The sequence below is a fragment of the Cucumis melo genome, chromosome 5 (genome assembly GCF_025177605.1).
Source record: "Cucumis melo cultivar AY chromosome 5, USDA_Cmelo_AY_1.0, whole genome shotgun sequence".
NCBI classification, from domain to species: Eukaryota; Viridiplantae; Streptophyta; class Magnoliopsida; order Cucurbitales; family Cucurbitaceae; genus Cucumis; species Cucumis melo.
The window spans coordinates 16771301-16788378 of record NC_066861.1 but is presented as its reverse complement, the minus strand read 5'-3'; the positions used below and the strand labels follow the sequence as shown (position 1 = coordinate 16788378).

General features: G+C 31.0%; 1 protein-coding gene across 1 annotated transcript; it reads right to left on the bottom strand.

The window, feature by feature from the left end:
* Positions 1-536: 536 nt before the first annotated feature.
* Positions 537-4127, bottom strand: LOC103485859 (uncharacterized). The gene is made up of 4 exons (XM_008443584.3): positions 3816-4127; positions 3431-3667; positions 2832-3095; positions 537-854 (listed from the first exon to the last, which is right to left on the bottom strand). The coding sequence occupies exons 1-4, from the start codon at positions 3825-3827 to the stop codon at positions 804-806; spliced, it is 564 nt and encodes a 187-aa protein (XP_008441806.2). The 5' UTR covers positions 3828-4127; the 3' UTR covers positions 537-803.
* Between the last annotated feature and the right edge of the window lie 12951 nt (positions 4128-17078).

The following is a 17078-nucleotide window of genomic DNA, read 5'->3' as shown; positions in this document are numbered from 1 at the left end:
AATATTTACTTGAGTTTTTAAATTTTTTTTCTTTCTTCTTTATTCCTTCTTGTATTCTATCTATTCTTTAAAATTTATCAGAAAATAATAAAAAGAAGAATATCGTTAGTTTTTCACTTGATATAAATGTTTCTACGTAAATTTGTGTTTTTTTTTTTTTTTTGTCTCTTTTTTCAATATGTAATAACCTCATTCATAGGCCAACAAAAGTCAAAAGTGTTACAAACTTATGACATTGGCTGTCTAGATATTTTATCAAATTTTGATCTCCAAACTTACTACATAGATCCACCCCACTGGAGGACAAATGGTGAACTGTCCCAAAAATAAGAAAACACAACCAGAAACCAAACTGTCAAACCATCCAAAGCTTAGAAACCAAAATAACATTTAACCATTTTATCTCGTATGTTCAAATTATAATTTTCAGAAACTACATATTACAGAATTACATAACTCCTATTACTTTAGTTTTCACTCATTAAATTAGATTGATGTGGTAGTGTTCATAGCTAACTAAACCCAAAACTCTGATGTGATGATGCATTGTAATTCATTGATAGATAGTAAGTACCTCTCAACATTTCTATATGAATCTTTTTTACATCACATTAAAATTAGAACAACAACAACTGATTCAATCTATTCTCTTTCTATTTTCTTAAAACTAAAACAAAAAAGTTAAAAAATAAAAATAAAAAAATAAAATAGAATACCAAAGGGTATTAGATATGATAGATTAACAATTTTCTCATATCATAGTGCTGATCTCCAATGTATAAGGGCCACCAAGATTTAATTTCTTAATTGCAAGCAGGTACCAAACACCTTGAAAACAGCCCCTTCATTTTGCTCTGTATTATAAAGGAAAAAGAAAAAAAAAAAAACAAATTGAAAGGATGTTAATATCAATTTGTATTTAGAGTTAAAATCTCTATTTCGACAATTTATTATTTTATATCTATATCGGTTAATTTTTTTCTGTAATGAATTTATATAAATGTTAGTAAAATAATGTGACAATAAACAAGTATTATTGACTAAAATTAGGATTTAATGAAAATACATAAACTAAAATTCAAAAAGTTCCATAAGAAGTACCAGAATAATGATTTCTCTAAAAAAGAGAAGTACCAAAACAAATTTTCAATCAAGAAAAATATTCAAAACGAAACAAACAACTTATAGTACTGACTCATGAATAATTTTGTTGTGGGGGGCCAGTGAACTTTCTTCACGTCCAAATACAGCCAAAATAAAGAAATATTTACATATTTATTTTATAATTAATAAGCCTAAAAAAAGTTATAATTAAAAAAATAAAAACAGTAATAATCAGATGTTTTAGAAAGTCTGAAGTGGAATCTTTGTCTCTCTCTTTAGTGCAAAAGTAATGATCAGATCAGATCTTTGTTGTTTCCTAAAGTAAAAATCTGAAATATAACAAAACTGACAAATTTTCTTGGATTAAACACTAACAAATTTTCTTTATATCAAGAACTAAAATAAGAGTTTGTAAATATTTTAAAGTCTTAATAATTTCAGACACCCTAATAATATCAGACATGTTATGTTAGATGTTTTGAACAGAAGTATGAACATTTTCGATACTCAAAATTTTCAAAATCTATAAAGTTTAAAGCTCTACTAGATAAAAAATTATAGATTTAAAGTTTAATTAATCACAAAATTTAAAGTTAAAAAAATGCATCGGAGAAAAAGTTTACAGTTTAAAAATCTATCAAACATTTTTTTTTTTAAAAAAAAAAAGACAAATTCAAAGCTAAAGCAGGGTCAAACTAATCATTTGATTGTTAATTTTCATATTATAAATATAAATAAGAAATAAGAAAATGATCAAAAAGTAGTAAAATAAATAAAATATTTATACTCAACAAAAAAATTAAGCATAATATATTTTTGTTTTTTAGTGGTGTTTTCTATCAAGGGTAAATATTAAATTTTGAAAAAATTGTAAATATAATATCAAATTCATACAAAATATCAGTAAACAGTTTGTTTACTTTTTATATTTTTGACAAAAATTGTAAATATACTGTCAAATACATACTAGATATTAGTAGAAGTATGAAATCTACGTTTGATTAAATAAAACCCCCTGTTTCCAAATAGTCTTAAAAAAAACGATACTTGATAAATAAGATATATACTAATCACAACTGCAAAATAACCAACTATTTAATTTTAGAAAAAAAACTTAAAAGGAGAAACAGATCCTATCTTTTCCTCTTTTTTGTATCACAAACTCAATATAGAGAGTATAACAATTTTGTTTTCTTTTTTCTGTTTCCAAAAGTTTAACTCGCTTTCAGATTTCAACTTCTAATTTATACATACATTCTATTAGTTCTAATACCAAATGCCTCAAATTTTGAAACAATAAAAAACTACCATTTTACTTATGTCGCAAAGCACCAACCGACGATTAATTTTTCTTAGAGTCCACTCGCAATTACTAGTCCACACCATCGTGAGTTGACGAGACCCTGAAGATGATTTCAAGATGCACCACAAATTCTAAATAAAAAAAATGTTGCCCATTATTAAAAAAAAGTTTCACACTCGATGTCTCATCAATTCACGATGAGGGAGACCCATAATCGCAAATGGACAACTCAACGTTGACTATTGCTTTGTGATAGAAGTAAAAAGATCGGTTTTCATTATCTTTGAATTGACAGTGGCGAAATCAAATACGAATCATTCATAGAAAGGAAAAAAAGAAAAATGTCTAGATTATGTGGATTGAGGTAGAGAGGAAACTATTAATTAAATAAGAAAAAGAGGTGGAAGAGGAGGGAAGGAAATACCCGCTTAGAAGAATGGAGGAGTTCAGGTGGGATTTTGTAGAGATCTTCATCAACAGGTTTAGGAATTGTAGTAAGATTAGATCTAGGCGGAGGACGGGGAATGGAGGACAGGTCGTTTTGCTTCAACTTTCGGGCACCCCCCGTTTCCGTCACGTCGAACACTCTCCCCCCTTGCTGCATCATCATCATTTGCTGTTTCTTTATTGGAATTTGATGATGTTCTTTTAATCCCACATGCGGGTAACGCTTTTCCCTCACCCGTCCCTGCAAAGTCCCGCCACGTGTCTCAATAAGTATATTCCATATCCACACTCTCACCCTCACCCTCACCCTCACCCTCACCCTCACCCTCATTTCGCGTTTCATTCCTTTCACCAACCCAATTTCCCGTGATTTAATTCAATAATTAAAGAGAAGAAAGAAAAAAAAAACCTCTAATAAATTCCTTGTTTGTTTCCCTAGAAAAATATCGCTTCATTTTCTCGGAAAATACCTACCCTCATCCCTTCGATTTATTCTGAAATTAGTACTACAAAGAAACAGAGAGATTCAATTCGTCATTGTAATCGGAGGTAAACAATTAAGAGATATATGGAGACCTTGCGCGCGGTGGTGGGGAGTGGCGGAGGTTTCATCCGATCGGCGGAGTACAAGTCGGAAGGAGGAAGGCAGGGGCCACTTTCTCCGGAGGAGGAACTGTAGCGGATCAAACCGGCTTGACGAGCTGTTTCGAAATACTGAGTGATCGGCAAATCTTTAGCCTTATCCCAGTCTCCAAACGCCGGGATTTGGTGGTGTTGCAAGTGGATTTGGCCACTGTTTCTGTTTGAATAAATCTTGCATAAAAAAAAAATAAACAGAGAAATATAAATTGAAATGAAATGAAACTCAATAGATAGAGATCTGTAGTAGAGACAGACGAAGAAGAAGAAGAAGTTTTTTTTATTAAGGAAAAAAAAAAGGAGAGAGGAAAATGTTACTTACAGAGACTTCCATAAGAGAGAGAAGAAGAAGAAGAAGAAGAAGGGAAAGAAAAAAGGGGAAAGAGAGGAGGATGAGAATGAGGAAGGAGAAGAAGAAGGAGAAGGAGAAGGCAATGGATATTTTTGACTTTTAGAAGAAATTTGTTTAGGAATATGAAGGTTCTGATTAGGGCAATGGAAGCAGGGAAAAAGAAAGAAAGTGATGAGCAAATCAGAGGTAAGAGGAAAAAAGCAAAAAGTTTAGAGAAGCTTTTTGGGTGTTTCAGTTTTCACACTCTGCCCAACCATTATCATCCTATAAATTCTTCCCCCAAAATCTATATCTTTCCCTTCTTTTACATAATCTTTTAATATTGTTTTTTTCTTTTTTATTACCAGTGTACCTATCAATTGAAAAACTTTAAAATATTTATAAAATATAACCAAAAAAATTAAATAATATATAAAATGTTTGATATTTCATCCACTAAAAAATTGCATCAAATATCAAAAAATTTAGAAAAAAAAATAACTCAAATCACTTTTTTTATATATTGCGAATATAACGAATATAACAAATATTTAATAATATCATAAGCCTATGAGATTGTTATTAGAGGTTTATCCACTTTTAAATTTGTTATTTTTGTAATTTAAAAAATATAGTGACGATGATCCTGTTATCATAGTTTTTTTTGCTATTTTTGCAAATGTCTCTTTTATAAGTCCATCAATTTATACATTTCATTATATTGTATTTGTAAAAATCTAATGTGAAACTTGTAATGATAAACTCCTAAACTTTGGTAGATGAGTTAAAAGTATGGGAAATAGCTAATGTTTTTACTTGAGTTCTTTATTTTGCAAATTCAATATTTATTGAATTTAAGCACATTTTAAAATCAGTGCATCGTGATTTTGAAAAATAACCACGATGAAAAGTCAAAATCAATTGACTTGTAAAAATTTCAAATTTTAGGTAACTCAAATCATAAGTTTCACACAATAATGTTCCAACAAAATCTAGAGGAATGTGTAAATTGACAAGTGATATAATTATACAACGTTGATGATTTAAATTAAAGAGCATTTGCAAAAATAACAAAAAAATTAATGATAATAGGACTCGTATTACTACACTTTCTAAATTACAAAAATAGTAAATCTAAAAACTAATAGTCTTTTGATATCCCTCTGATAGCCTTTTGATATATATAATTATTTGTCATATTTGTAATATGCAAAAAGAACGTGTCATAGACTGTTTTCATAGAATTTTCCTTAAATTAATACAATTACAAAATAAGTCGGATGTTTTTATTATTACAATTCTAAACTAAAGTTGAGAGGTATGTATGATATTTGGGTTTTAAGTAAAGCTGCTTTTTATTTTAAGTTGGGGGATTCTTACTTCCTAGCCTTATTATATTTGCAATATACATTTTTCATAGATTCATTTAATGAAGTAAAACATTCTCCCATTTCTGATAAATTAAAAATTTGAATCATTAATAATGTCTTCAATAACTTTTGAGGATCATCCATAGTTTAAAATGCTGGCATGTCACATTGGACTTTTTTGTTTTAAGGATTTAAAGTTTTTTATTTAATTTCATTCCAAGTCCAAATTAAGGTTCCAACTCCAAGGCTCTATTAAGTCAATACAACTTAAATATATTAATTCCTACTCCTACTTTAGTGAGACCCACAGCCAATTTTTCATTTATCTAATAATTGCTTGCTTGTGTGAAGACTTTTAATGTTGTTGGCTCCAAGTCATGGCACAGTTGTGAAGATTCCTCTAACTATTCAACATCCTTCACATCTATTATTTGCATTTGATCTTCAACTTTATTCCTACCACAATCCTCAAACTAACTTACTTGTGGTCAATTCTCAAGTTGGTAAAACCTATTTTTTAAGCAACATATACTAAATGTTTTCCTTCACCACTTTCTCTTTAAATCATAAGTTTACATTCAAAACGATTTGGTCCCTAAATTTTAAGTATATTTACTGCTATATCTCTAAAATTTTACATCATATAGTATATTAGAAAAAAATAGATTTTATGTCTAACATATATCAAGCTTTTAACTTTGTGTCTTAGTCCACAGAATAGGTCATATGAAACATTGGACACGTATTTCAAAATTCAATGGTCTAGTTAACAGTTCAAGTATTAATAGACAATTTTTAAAGTTAAGGTCGTTCCAGATAAAACAAATATGAAGAATCAATAATCTTTTAGACATCTTTAAAAGTTTTAGGACTAAATAAACACAAACAAGAAATATCATACTTTACCAAAAATTGACTATCGAAGAGTTTAAAGTCACATCCATGACCTAAGATGAATAGAGTTTATCCCATCCTTACACAAATCTCTCATATTGGGTAACATAAGAAACAAAAAGTTAGTGAACAGAATTGAAAGGAAGTTCCCCCTAGTTGTTTGAGAAGGAAAAACTAAAAAGGTAATTTACCATAAGAAAAATTATATAAATAATGTTGTTGTTTTCCAAAGTATTTAGTAAAATAATACTGTACAGACCAAAGTAAACATGTTTTCAAACTATTTATATTTAATATTTCTATTTTGTTTTCTCTTTCTTTCAAACACTCAACCAGACCAAATTTGTTGTTTGTTTTCTACATACAAATGGGATACTTTTTCTTTTCAATTCAAACTAACATTATAAATTTGTAAGGGCCAACCCATTTCTTTTTTTCTTTTTTTTTTTTAACTTACGACGGGTGAGTCTCCATTGTACTTTTTTCTTAAACTTCTATTATATATTTTAAACGATGGTTGATCATTCGTTTAGATCATGATACACGATTGTATAGTTTCTTTTAAATAATATATTTTAATAATACACGATTCAATCACACTATTATTTACCATAACTACAGGGTTATTTAAGATATATTATAAGGATAGACGATCATATAGTTGCTTGTTGTATTCTACATACATAAGTTTCTGTCGTGGATTTATCATGCTACGCTCTAAGTGAGTGACTATTAGGCGACTAAACAGGATATGCGTTAAAAGGTGCATTCCTATTCATGTGTTGCTAACTTTTAAAGATATGCATATCGTGCAAGTTTTCCTCTCTATTGTCCAAGTGTAAGCGAAAAGAGATTTCCTGGTAAGTCCAGGGTGGGTTGAACATAGGAAATTTAATCTCCTAATTCTCTTTATTGTACAACTAAATCATGCAGTATAAGCTATACAATGAAGTTTTTTGCACAGTATATAATTATATCGTACTTATATTTACACTAAGGTGTTTGGCAATGCAAGGTGTACACATTGTGAGGTAATGGAAATGGAAAGTGAACACATGTCTAGGCATAGTGAGGAAGGAATATTTTAATTATCTACTTGCAAGGACTTGTGCTTTAATAATTCAAGGCAATATAAAACATATATTAACTTTGAATTAAGGCAAGCAGCCTCTTGGCGCCATTGCCATATTTGCTCGTCTTTTGTGATTCAAATACACAAAGTTAAGCTATGATTTACACCTAATCATTTTGAATACATTATTAGTAATTTCTTCTTGATTAAGGTGGTCAATCTCTCGGTACTTTCGCCACACACATTGGCATCTTTGCAATGTATGTGAAGGACAAATTTGGCAACAAGATTGTATTGCTACAATCTTCTCGCCACTTGCTTAGTTAAATATGTATTCTCACTTGTCATGTGATTACAATCAATATCAATGTTCTTCTCTCGAATAAACACTATTGTGACCTTTGTGTTCTCTTTATCGATGATTCTCTAGATATTAAAAACACATTTCTTTGCTAACAAGTTAACCAAACAGATTGAACACGAAAAGTAACAGAGAAATGGAAGAATGGAAGAAGAAATGCATTGCTTTGAATAAAATTAACTTTAGGCCTCTTGGCCATGAGGTACATCTTAAAAATTAATCAATATAATAAGGATACAAAATGAAATACAGAAGAAGGTGTTACGACTCAGAATATGATTTCTCATACTCTTCGTCTCTAATTTTTACCTATTCGGTAAGGGGGAAGATGGAGGGGATGAACTCTCTCTCTCCCTCTCTCTTTCTAAGCTCTCACCAAAACTCAAGGGAAGGGAGAAAACGGATGATGTAGGACTTACTTTCTGGCCAAAATTGTGCACACCATTCTTAAACTGAGACTTTATGTATAGATAAAGATTGATGTTGACAGGACGCCACACATCATTAATGCCTTTAAAAAACTTCATTGGCGCTAGACGTCCTTTTGTCCTTTTTCTAACTTTTGCGCCAACCAATTTTGTTTGCTAGTGACTCATATCGCGCCTAGCTTGCTTCTTTGTTTTCATGTTGGCTGAACGCGTCTCCTCGTATAAACATTATATGCTGAACTTCACTTCTTTTGTCTAAAATCCTGCGATAAGAACATTAAAACACAATAAAATAGGGATGAGACTCTTTTGTATAATACTATTCACAAATTAATCAATTCGCCTACTTTTTCCGTTGTTTTCTTCTATTCTCATGCGATTAGACTTCATTATTTTACATAAAAGGCTACAATAACTTGTATTTCTACAAGTTATCAGCAATGAAATTATATACTTTACACGATCGTGTTGAGCATGGTAACTAATCGTGTTGGTCGTGGTAAACGATCATGTTGATTGTGGTAAACAATTGTAGTCAAATGTAAATTATTGTTAAAAACTTCAAATGAAACGATTGTGTTGACCATGCTAAATGATCGTGTTATCTATGGTAAACAATTGTTTGATCATGCCAACACCATCGTATAGTTCATTTTAAACGATGGAAAAAAGGCTTCAAATTTAAACGATCCTATTGACCTTGGTAAACGATCGTGTTGACAATGGTAAAAAATCGTTTAGATAATGTCAAAATGATATTTAAAACGATTTTGATATTCGCAAATATGAGGAAGATGAAGTAGCTTCATAGAATCTTACCGAAAATGGTGAATATGAAATAGGAGATTTAAACATAAGAATAAATTGTTTAAAAAATAGAAGAGATAAAATCTAGAAGAGAAGATGAAGAAATCTGCAAGAAAAGCTGAATAAATCGGAAAGAAGAAAAAGAAAGAGGTGACGAATCGTTCGTAATATTCAAGAACAATTTGGAAATTATTAAAAAATTTATCGACTTCGTAGGCTTTTGCTTTTTGTTACACGGACCATAAATATTTTTTGGTTTTGTTACATTTATGTAAATTAATCTAATATTTATTATTATTTTTTATCCATTCCAATTGGTTACTTGGCCATCAGTTTTTTTTTTTGATTTAAAGTTTCATTATATTTTTTAATCCAAACTCGTATGTATATATATTTTTAGTTTAATACCCAAATTTTACTCTAAAAAAACCTACCATCATTCACGTTTTATTTATGAAAAACTGGTTAGATTATTATTGAAATACTATTTGAAATTTATAAGAAAAATGTGGTTCTTTTGTATTTTCAAATCGAAGAATTTTCTTTAAACTTTTTTTTTTAATTTTTTAATTTATCGATTTGTAACCATCAACCACTGATTGACATTTCATTATTTGAGTGTAAAAATTTATGCTAGTAATTCCTTTGGTCTGTATTAATATCATTCCCAATGAATATTTACTGTGTAAATTTTTAATAATTGTTTATAATTGAAAATTAATTAAATGTAAAGTAGAATGTCTATATTAATACAATATTAAAAAAAAAATCAACGTGTTCCACAACCTGGACGTTGTCGATTTCAAGTTGATTGTCGTCAGCGACTATGAACTCTTTGTTGCTCTAGTCTCCCCTGATTCTCTAGTTGTTGTTGCTCATCTAGTTGCTCGAGTACCACTGTAGGCACTTTATATCACAAATACTCATTATGTTATCCACGTCCATGCCCATGCATTTATGAAGATGATTCATTGGTCCCTAAATCATAATATCCTTGTCCAAAGTTTGACCATAATGGACCAGCCTCTAAAATAAATATCCTGCTTTATTGTATGACAATTGACCGACTCATAAATCATAATATCCCGTTCCAAATGCTGGCATCATCATTATTGGACTAATGTAACACTACAAGAAATATTAGTTACAATAGCATCAAAAAAACGCTATCGTTGATTTTCGATAGCATTTTTGAAATGTTGTTGTAGCAGATGTTATTGAAAGTCCATGACTTTTCATAGCGTTTTTTCGCCACTACGCAAAATGCTATAATATGTCCCCAGCAATAACACGAATATGATGCTATAAATGCTTTTTATAACGTGAGAAAAAACGTTATCGAAACATTTTGATAGCGTTTTTTATTGTATTGGAAAAGTGTTCTAAAATATTTCAATAGCATTTTCAATAACATTGGAAAAACGCAATAAAAGACATTTTATAGCATTTTTTGTGTTTGGAAAGTGTTATCAAAACATTTCAGTAGCTATTTTAAAACCATTTGGTCTCATTAACATTTCATAATGACATTATTAATAGAAGAATTACCATAGAACTATACATATAATATCTCATTGAATAATATATGTTATCTTCGATGCATTACAATATTTTTTATAAAGGATAAAAATCCTTTGAGAACAAACCTAAACAAAAAACAACTACCTTGTTTTAGAAAACTCAATACATCGCAAGAAAATTGATAAATTGAAGCATTTCTTCATACAACAAATTTTTCATTGAACCATTTCTCACAGATATCACACCAAATCCAAAATTCATCTGAAGCATAGTTCTCACTGCATGCCCCACATAGGGTGTCACTGTGCTCGTCTTCATCTTCTTCATACAACGTCTCTACCTCTTCTCTTGCCTACGACTACCTTGTGTACATTCCTTGCATTTTAGCTTCCCTCTAAAAACATTATCATAACATTAGCAGAGCAACAAACATTATCATAACTAGTATCGATATCTAAGCTTCATAAGGAACTTAAATCAATGGAGATAAAAGTAGAAGAAATTATACCTTACGTATCAAAGTATAAAGCATATAATCGAAATAATTGAACATACTCATTCCAAACAATAGAAGAAACCAAGTAGGAAAATGCCACCAATTCTGTACTAGTAGAAGGAACCAAAACCAACAAGAAATAAGGAAAAAAAAAACCAAATAGGAAATCTCAACTACTTGCAATGCCACCAAGCGAAGAAACAAAAACCAAATCTAAGGTGCTTAAGTTTAGATAAACCTAAACGTACAATCCTACCAAGCAAAGAAACAAAAACCTATACGAGACCTAAACATACTCACACTTTTAGTGCCTCAATAAATATTCAAGCAGCTAAATCATTCCATTTAGTGAAAGATAAGCGTCTGGAATGCCTTCCATTTAGGTAAAAGTGTAGCATCTTGAATCATTCAACGACTATGTATGAATTGTGAATAAGATTATATAAGAGTAAAATATATCTTTGATGCCACAAGTAAAAAGAAAATGATTAAATCTTATTATATACTAAATTAGCACACAGGTTTAGAGACAAAGAAATATATGATTTAGCCTCAACTTTCTGGCTATCCTTGTTTATCTAAGCAACTTTAATTATGAAAAACACAATTTGCTATCATATTCAACCCATAGAATCTTCATTGGAAAAAAAAAAAGTTATACCTTTAATTTCATAGAACCTTTGAGAGTGGCCTTGACTTTATCAAAGTCTAAACTGATACATCTAAGAAAATTATTAGAAGGGTTCCTCAAAGCACGACAAGGAAAGCCAACATGAGCAAAGAATTGCACAGATCAACAATTCAATATCAAAACCTTCAACAATGGTAAAAAAATTTACCTTTGTAACTCACATTAGCTCAAAAATGGAAGAATTCTTACCTCATAAGCCTTTGAAGCCAAGAAAGTATAAAGACTATGAAGCCTTCAAAAGACAAGAAATTGAATCTTAATATCAAAGATTATATCCCACCTTGATAGAACCAAAAAACTTGAAGGGACCAAATCCTAAAATGAGAAATAAACAGTGAAGCAAAGTTCTAATTCCTAATAGTCGACCTTAACAACCTTAATTATAAAAGGAAATGTAATCCATCAAGTAAAAGAGTACAAACAAGAATAGTATCCGAACAAAATGCCAGATTCCAAGATATATATTATTTTTTTAACAACTTCAAATTCAATTTGCAACATAAATACATATGTAATATATATATTTACGTAAATTTAGTAACATATATACATATGTAAATTTAGTTAAACCTAGTAAATCAATTTAGATTACTGAAATGGGTATTAAGCAAACAACGTCTCATTCGTCCTTCCAACTTAATGATTCTTATTGTTTGTAACAAAAATAATCTATTAAAATAACATCCACAACAATTATAGAATGTAAAAGCACCACAACATCAACTTAAATAAGCCAATAATAACAAAAACATGAGACATCAAAGAAGAGTAACAAACATTAGTTCCTGATTAATCGACAAATTAAGCAGATAGAGAGAAAGAGAATACCTAAGATTACGATTAGGGCAAGTTTTATTGAAGTGAGCGAGACTCCATTTGAGCAACCCATCTTAGTTTGGACAGTCTTTCACCATAGCCATTAAGGAATTGAAGGAAGCCCTAAGTAAATTTGATGATAGGATTAATGAGAAGTGAAGTACAAATTTGAATGAAGCCCTAAGTCATAGTAAGGAAGTAACTGGCACCGTAATTGGTAATACATTCAACTGTTATGGAACACCTATTGTTGTTTGTCGTGGTCACCAACAGTCGACATTCAGGTTGGTGTGAGTTTGCGTTCGCGTGGGTCACTAAAGAACTTCTGTGTGGCCGACTAAAATGTTATGGCCAGCGCCAAGTTTTATGGGTCGCCCTCAGCCGATGAGGAAACAGAAGGGTCATGATTGGCTGGTCGAAATGAGTAGATGGAGAGAAATTGGGGCTTTTGGGATTTATTTTCCATGGAGATGGAGTGAAAGGGTAGGGGTTTGTGGAAGCATAACGCCCAATAGAAAAAATTTAAGTTTTTTGCGCTTTTAGTATTTTCGTTCCCCCCCCCCCCTTTTCACCTTCTATTTTTTATAACGTAATACAAAACATGCTATGGTTGGATGTTATTAAAAGGCACATTTGTTGTAGTGACTGTTATTCGATCTCTATGAAATGAATTAGAAAATATTAAAAATAAATTTATATTGAAAATAATTAGACAATATTTAAATACGTACCAGATGATCCACAAAATCTCCTAGCCAATTGATATACACCCTTATAATATTTTTATATCAATGCATGTATTTGTAAGTTACATCCATGTCAAATTGCCTAATTAGAGGCTCCATAACAATAAATCTTCTGTGATTTAGTATCACATTACCAAGTGTGCAACTCTTTCTAACCAATCATGAGAGTCAAGTCAATATTGTGCAAAAGTGGTTCAGTATTACAATCGGGTGGAACATCTTGTCTGATACCAAATTGTCTAATTGTTCTATTAGGATGATGTCGTTCATCGATGTGAAAATATATGAGAGGACTAACCATCCGCCATATGTCATGACTATTCATACGCAAAATTGGCAAACTATCCATAACAACTTTGTACGGCTCCCAAATAATTTGAATGACAACATATTATATTAAATAAATAAGATGGAACTTAACATTCAGGTTTAGCAACAACACACTTGGTCAAGTTGAAGAAGATCAAATGTATCTATACTAAGACACTACATATGCAGCTGACCAGGTCACACAAAATTGATCTCTCTACTGGCACTGCTAAATTAATATTTTAGATTTTAAATGTATTACATATAAAAAATTATTGTTAATCTAAATTAAATTAAAATAACATACCTTAAACCATAAGCTCGTCCATGTAATTGATTATCATTGACATGTAGGAGTTGTGGAGCCACTATTGGGAATCGTTCTCAAACCCATATTTGTAAGAGTATTAATAGTGTAGCAATTTCATGAATACCTTGTTTTGATGCAACTGTCTATACAACCATGACAAAAAGGCTCCACCCTCAAGAATATCTCCCAATTTCGTGTAGATTAGCTAACAACGATAAGAACATTAGGTGTACATAGTGAGTTGATTTATCTACAAACATACTCTCACCCATCAAGTGTAAAATAAATGTTCGTGCATATCTCATGATAGTGTCCTCCTCGGTAGCCAATCTAGGAAATTTTACGCCTAGCCATGTTAAACTTAACCTTGACTTCTGATTTATTTAGCAGGTAGGGTCACATCGAGTTAACACTTGGCAAAGATGCAACCAATCATTATGACTTTGACCAATAATAGGCTCGCCATCAACAAGTAATCTCATCAACACCCTCATGTCTTGTAATGTGACCGTGCACTCTCCAGTTCGCACATGGAATGCATGTGTCTCTGGCCTTCATCACTCAACAAGTACAGTTATGAGATGTTAATCTAACTAAATGAACTCCAATCTGGCAATCTTGTGAAAATCGGAAGCACAAAGTAGTGGAAGTGGAGTGGGATAGTACGATACATAATTGTTGTCTCACATCGTCTACAATTCATCTCTAGTGTAGTTCGATCATCCCATACAATTGTTGATCGGTGAATGTTCTAATCGTATAAAACATCATAATTGATTGGTCTTGGGTTTAATGTCATGATCTACATAGAAGTATTTTATTTTTTTATTAGCTAAACATTAAAAACAAATGTTATAGCATTAAAAATAGAACAAGAATCATATAAAACACTAAAAGTTAATTCCTTTAAGGAACTAAAATGACTTTTTTACTACACAATACTAATAAGTACACTAAATATTGAACATTTATAATGCATTATTTCTTAAGTACAAAGATCTCTAATTATCAGGTGCTTGTCTCGTTAATAAAGTACACTTCCATCAGTTGTGACCAAGTTGACCACAAAATGAGCATCTTTATTGAGCACTTGGTTATGCCCAATCCATCTCATAGTGATAACGTGAACTCTTTAGTATGCCCGAATTCCTCAACAGCAATGGATCTAAATGTAAGATAGGCATATTTATGGGTGTGTCTAGTAATATTTGTTTAGTACATGTTGAAATTGAGGAGCGTAGCATGTAGCGTAAGTTGACAGTTTATAGTAATCCTCAATGACATCTTTGTAGTTCATGTTAAATCGTAAACAAACCACCATAAAATGTGAGCATGGAATATAAAAGACTTGTCACTTGTTACACGAACTGTACCACTCGGATGCATTTAACCGTAGTATTTGAATATTTCCTTCTTTAGAATTCAGGTCATGATGTTCAATTTTTACATGAAAAATGCCTTAAGATCGATCGTATGATCGTATTTCATGCTTACTGGATCTTGCAACACATTTTTAAATCTTTTCTAGTGTGTACATGAATAGTGACACGCAACTCTTATTTCCTCTCTCATTTTTTCAAAGTAATTCACACATTTGAAAAACGTAATTTGATCGAGAGCATTTATTGGTAACATTCGAGCTCCTTTGAGGACTCCATTTATGCACTTCGATAGATTCATTGTCATCCATCTATACTGAAATGCTCCGTCATGTGCTTGACTCAACTGCTCTATAGGAATGTCATAAAAAAAACTCATATAGCTTCTATTTATACTCATTAGGTCTTGAAATTAATGCCCATCATAATTTTTTTAGATGTAAAAATCATCCTCATAAATCTGCAAGCTCTTTCGTCCACAATAGCAAATGCTAAAGGTATAAGATGTTTGTTCGAATCGATAGATGTAGAAATTAATAACTTCCTTCGATACTTGCCATACAATTGAGTGCCATCGATTTTGGGTTGTAGTTGTGCTACACTTATCAACGATTTTTCTCTGACATATTCATAAAACGCTGCAATCATTGAAGAATTCAACTGCACATGACTTTGACTAATTAAGTTCTGAGTAAAAGCATGTGTGTTGGTCAAACAACTTTTTAATCTCAAATAAATCAAGAGATCTTTTCCTTATTGCATGAAATCTCTATTTGCAACATTCTTTCGACTTCTTATGTCAAATTACCCACTTTGTCGGTGTTGACTCTACTACCTCATATAGTGCATGACTCTTAATAGCAAAACATTTGACCATATGTTGTAGTATTTCTTTATCTTTACAAATCATTTCCTTATACAATTTCGTATTGTCGGTAACCACCGAGACTATAATTGGATCGTGTCCCTGAATGCTATCTACAACATTCATGTCCAACTCAGTGAATGTACTTGAGGGAAATTAATGTTCACGACCATCAAAATCCATCTCTTAAAATTCATAATAAGACTCAGTTATAAACTCTCTATATTTATTGTTAACCATCATTTCTCAATCATCGGGTTGTCTATCTATTATTTCTATCTAGTTTGAAATCATATCTACGCCAAATGATAATCTCATCGTTTCAGTGAATTGTTCGAAAATAATTCCACTATTCGCATTTATACTAAAATTTTCATATAGAGGTTGGTCATAATCAACCCTATCAACACCATCACTTTAGTAAGTTAATAAAAAAAATTACAAATTAAATGGCGGTTTTGCTATTTTCTTCAAAGTGATTTGTTTTTATTTTCTTTTTTGTTATCAATCCAAGACAATGGAACTACAAACTAATAATAATAAAAAAAGAATAACATGAGAATATGATATATTATTTCTTATATATATTTCAAAGGGATTTAGTTAGAAGAAAATACACCTCTTTCATAGTTAATTTTTTCAAACAACCGCAGAATCTAAGAATATAATACGAGAATCTAGTAAAAATCTATATAAATAATTTAGAAAATTATGAATTTAACAGATATAAATAAGTTTCATACAAAAAATGTTCCAATTGGTTGAAGGAAGACAATTGAAGGGAGAAAAGTTTAGGAAAAGTAGTCTCTTTTAAGAAATAATGATGGGAAAATGATGAGCGGATGGAGGATTTGGAAGCTGAGAGTAAAAAAGAGAGCATGCAAGTGAGGATTGAAGAGGAATGGAAGAGAGTTTAAGAAGGGAGATGGGTAAGTCTTAAAAGACTTGCCCTCCTTTACGAAAATGCCTACTGCAAGGTAGGGCTGAGGCAGAAAGGTAGATAGAGGCATGGCGAGGCAGGGCTTCAGCATATTATACTCTGCATGCATTGGAGGTGGTGGAAGAGTGTAAAACACTCGTCCTATTCTACCCTACACCCCTCCTTTGACCATGCAAGTCGAGCACTAAACTCTCGACCTTTAACTATATTTTTTAATAACTTAGGGCGAGTTTTGATCACTCGTTCTGT

What these genes read in the sequence shown, in the direction of transcription:
- LOC103485859 (XM_008443584.3), bottom strand. An exon ending in TCCCCACCACCGCGCGCAAG is followed by an intron (nt 3,096 to 3,430) that starts GTCTCCATATAT and finishes GGGACTTTGCAG; the next exon opens with GGACGGGTGAGGGAAAAGCG. An exon ending in TCCTCCATTCTTCTAAGCGG is followed by an intron (nt 855 to 2,831) that starts GTATTTCCTTCC and finishes TTTATAATACAG; the next exon opens with AGCAAAATGAAGGGGCTGTT.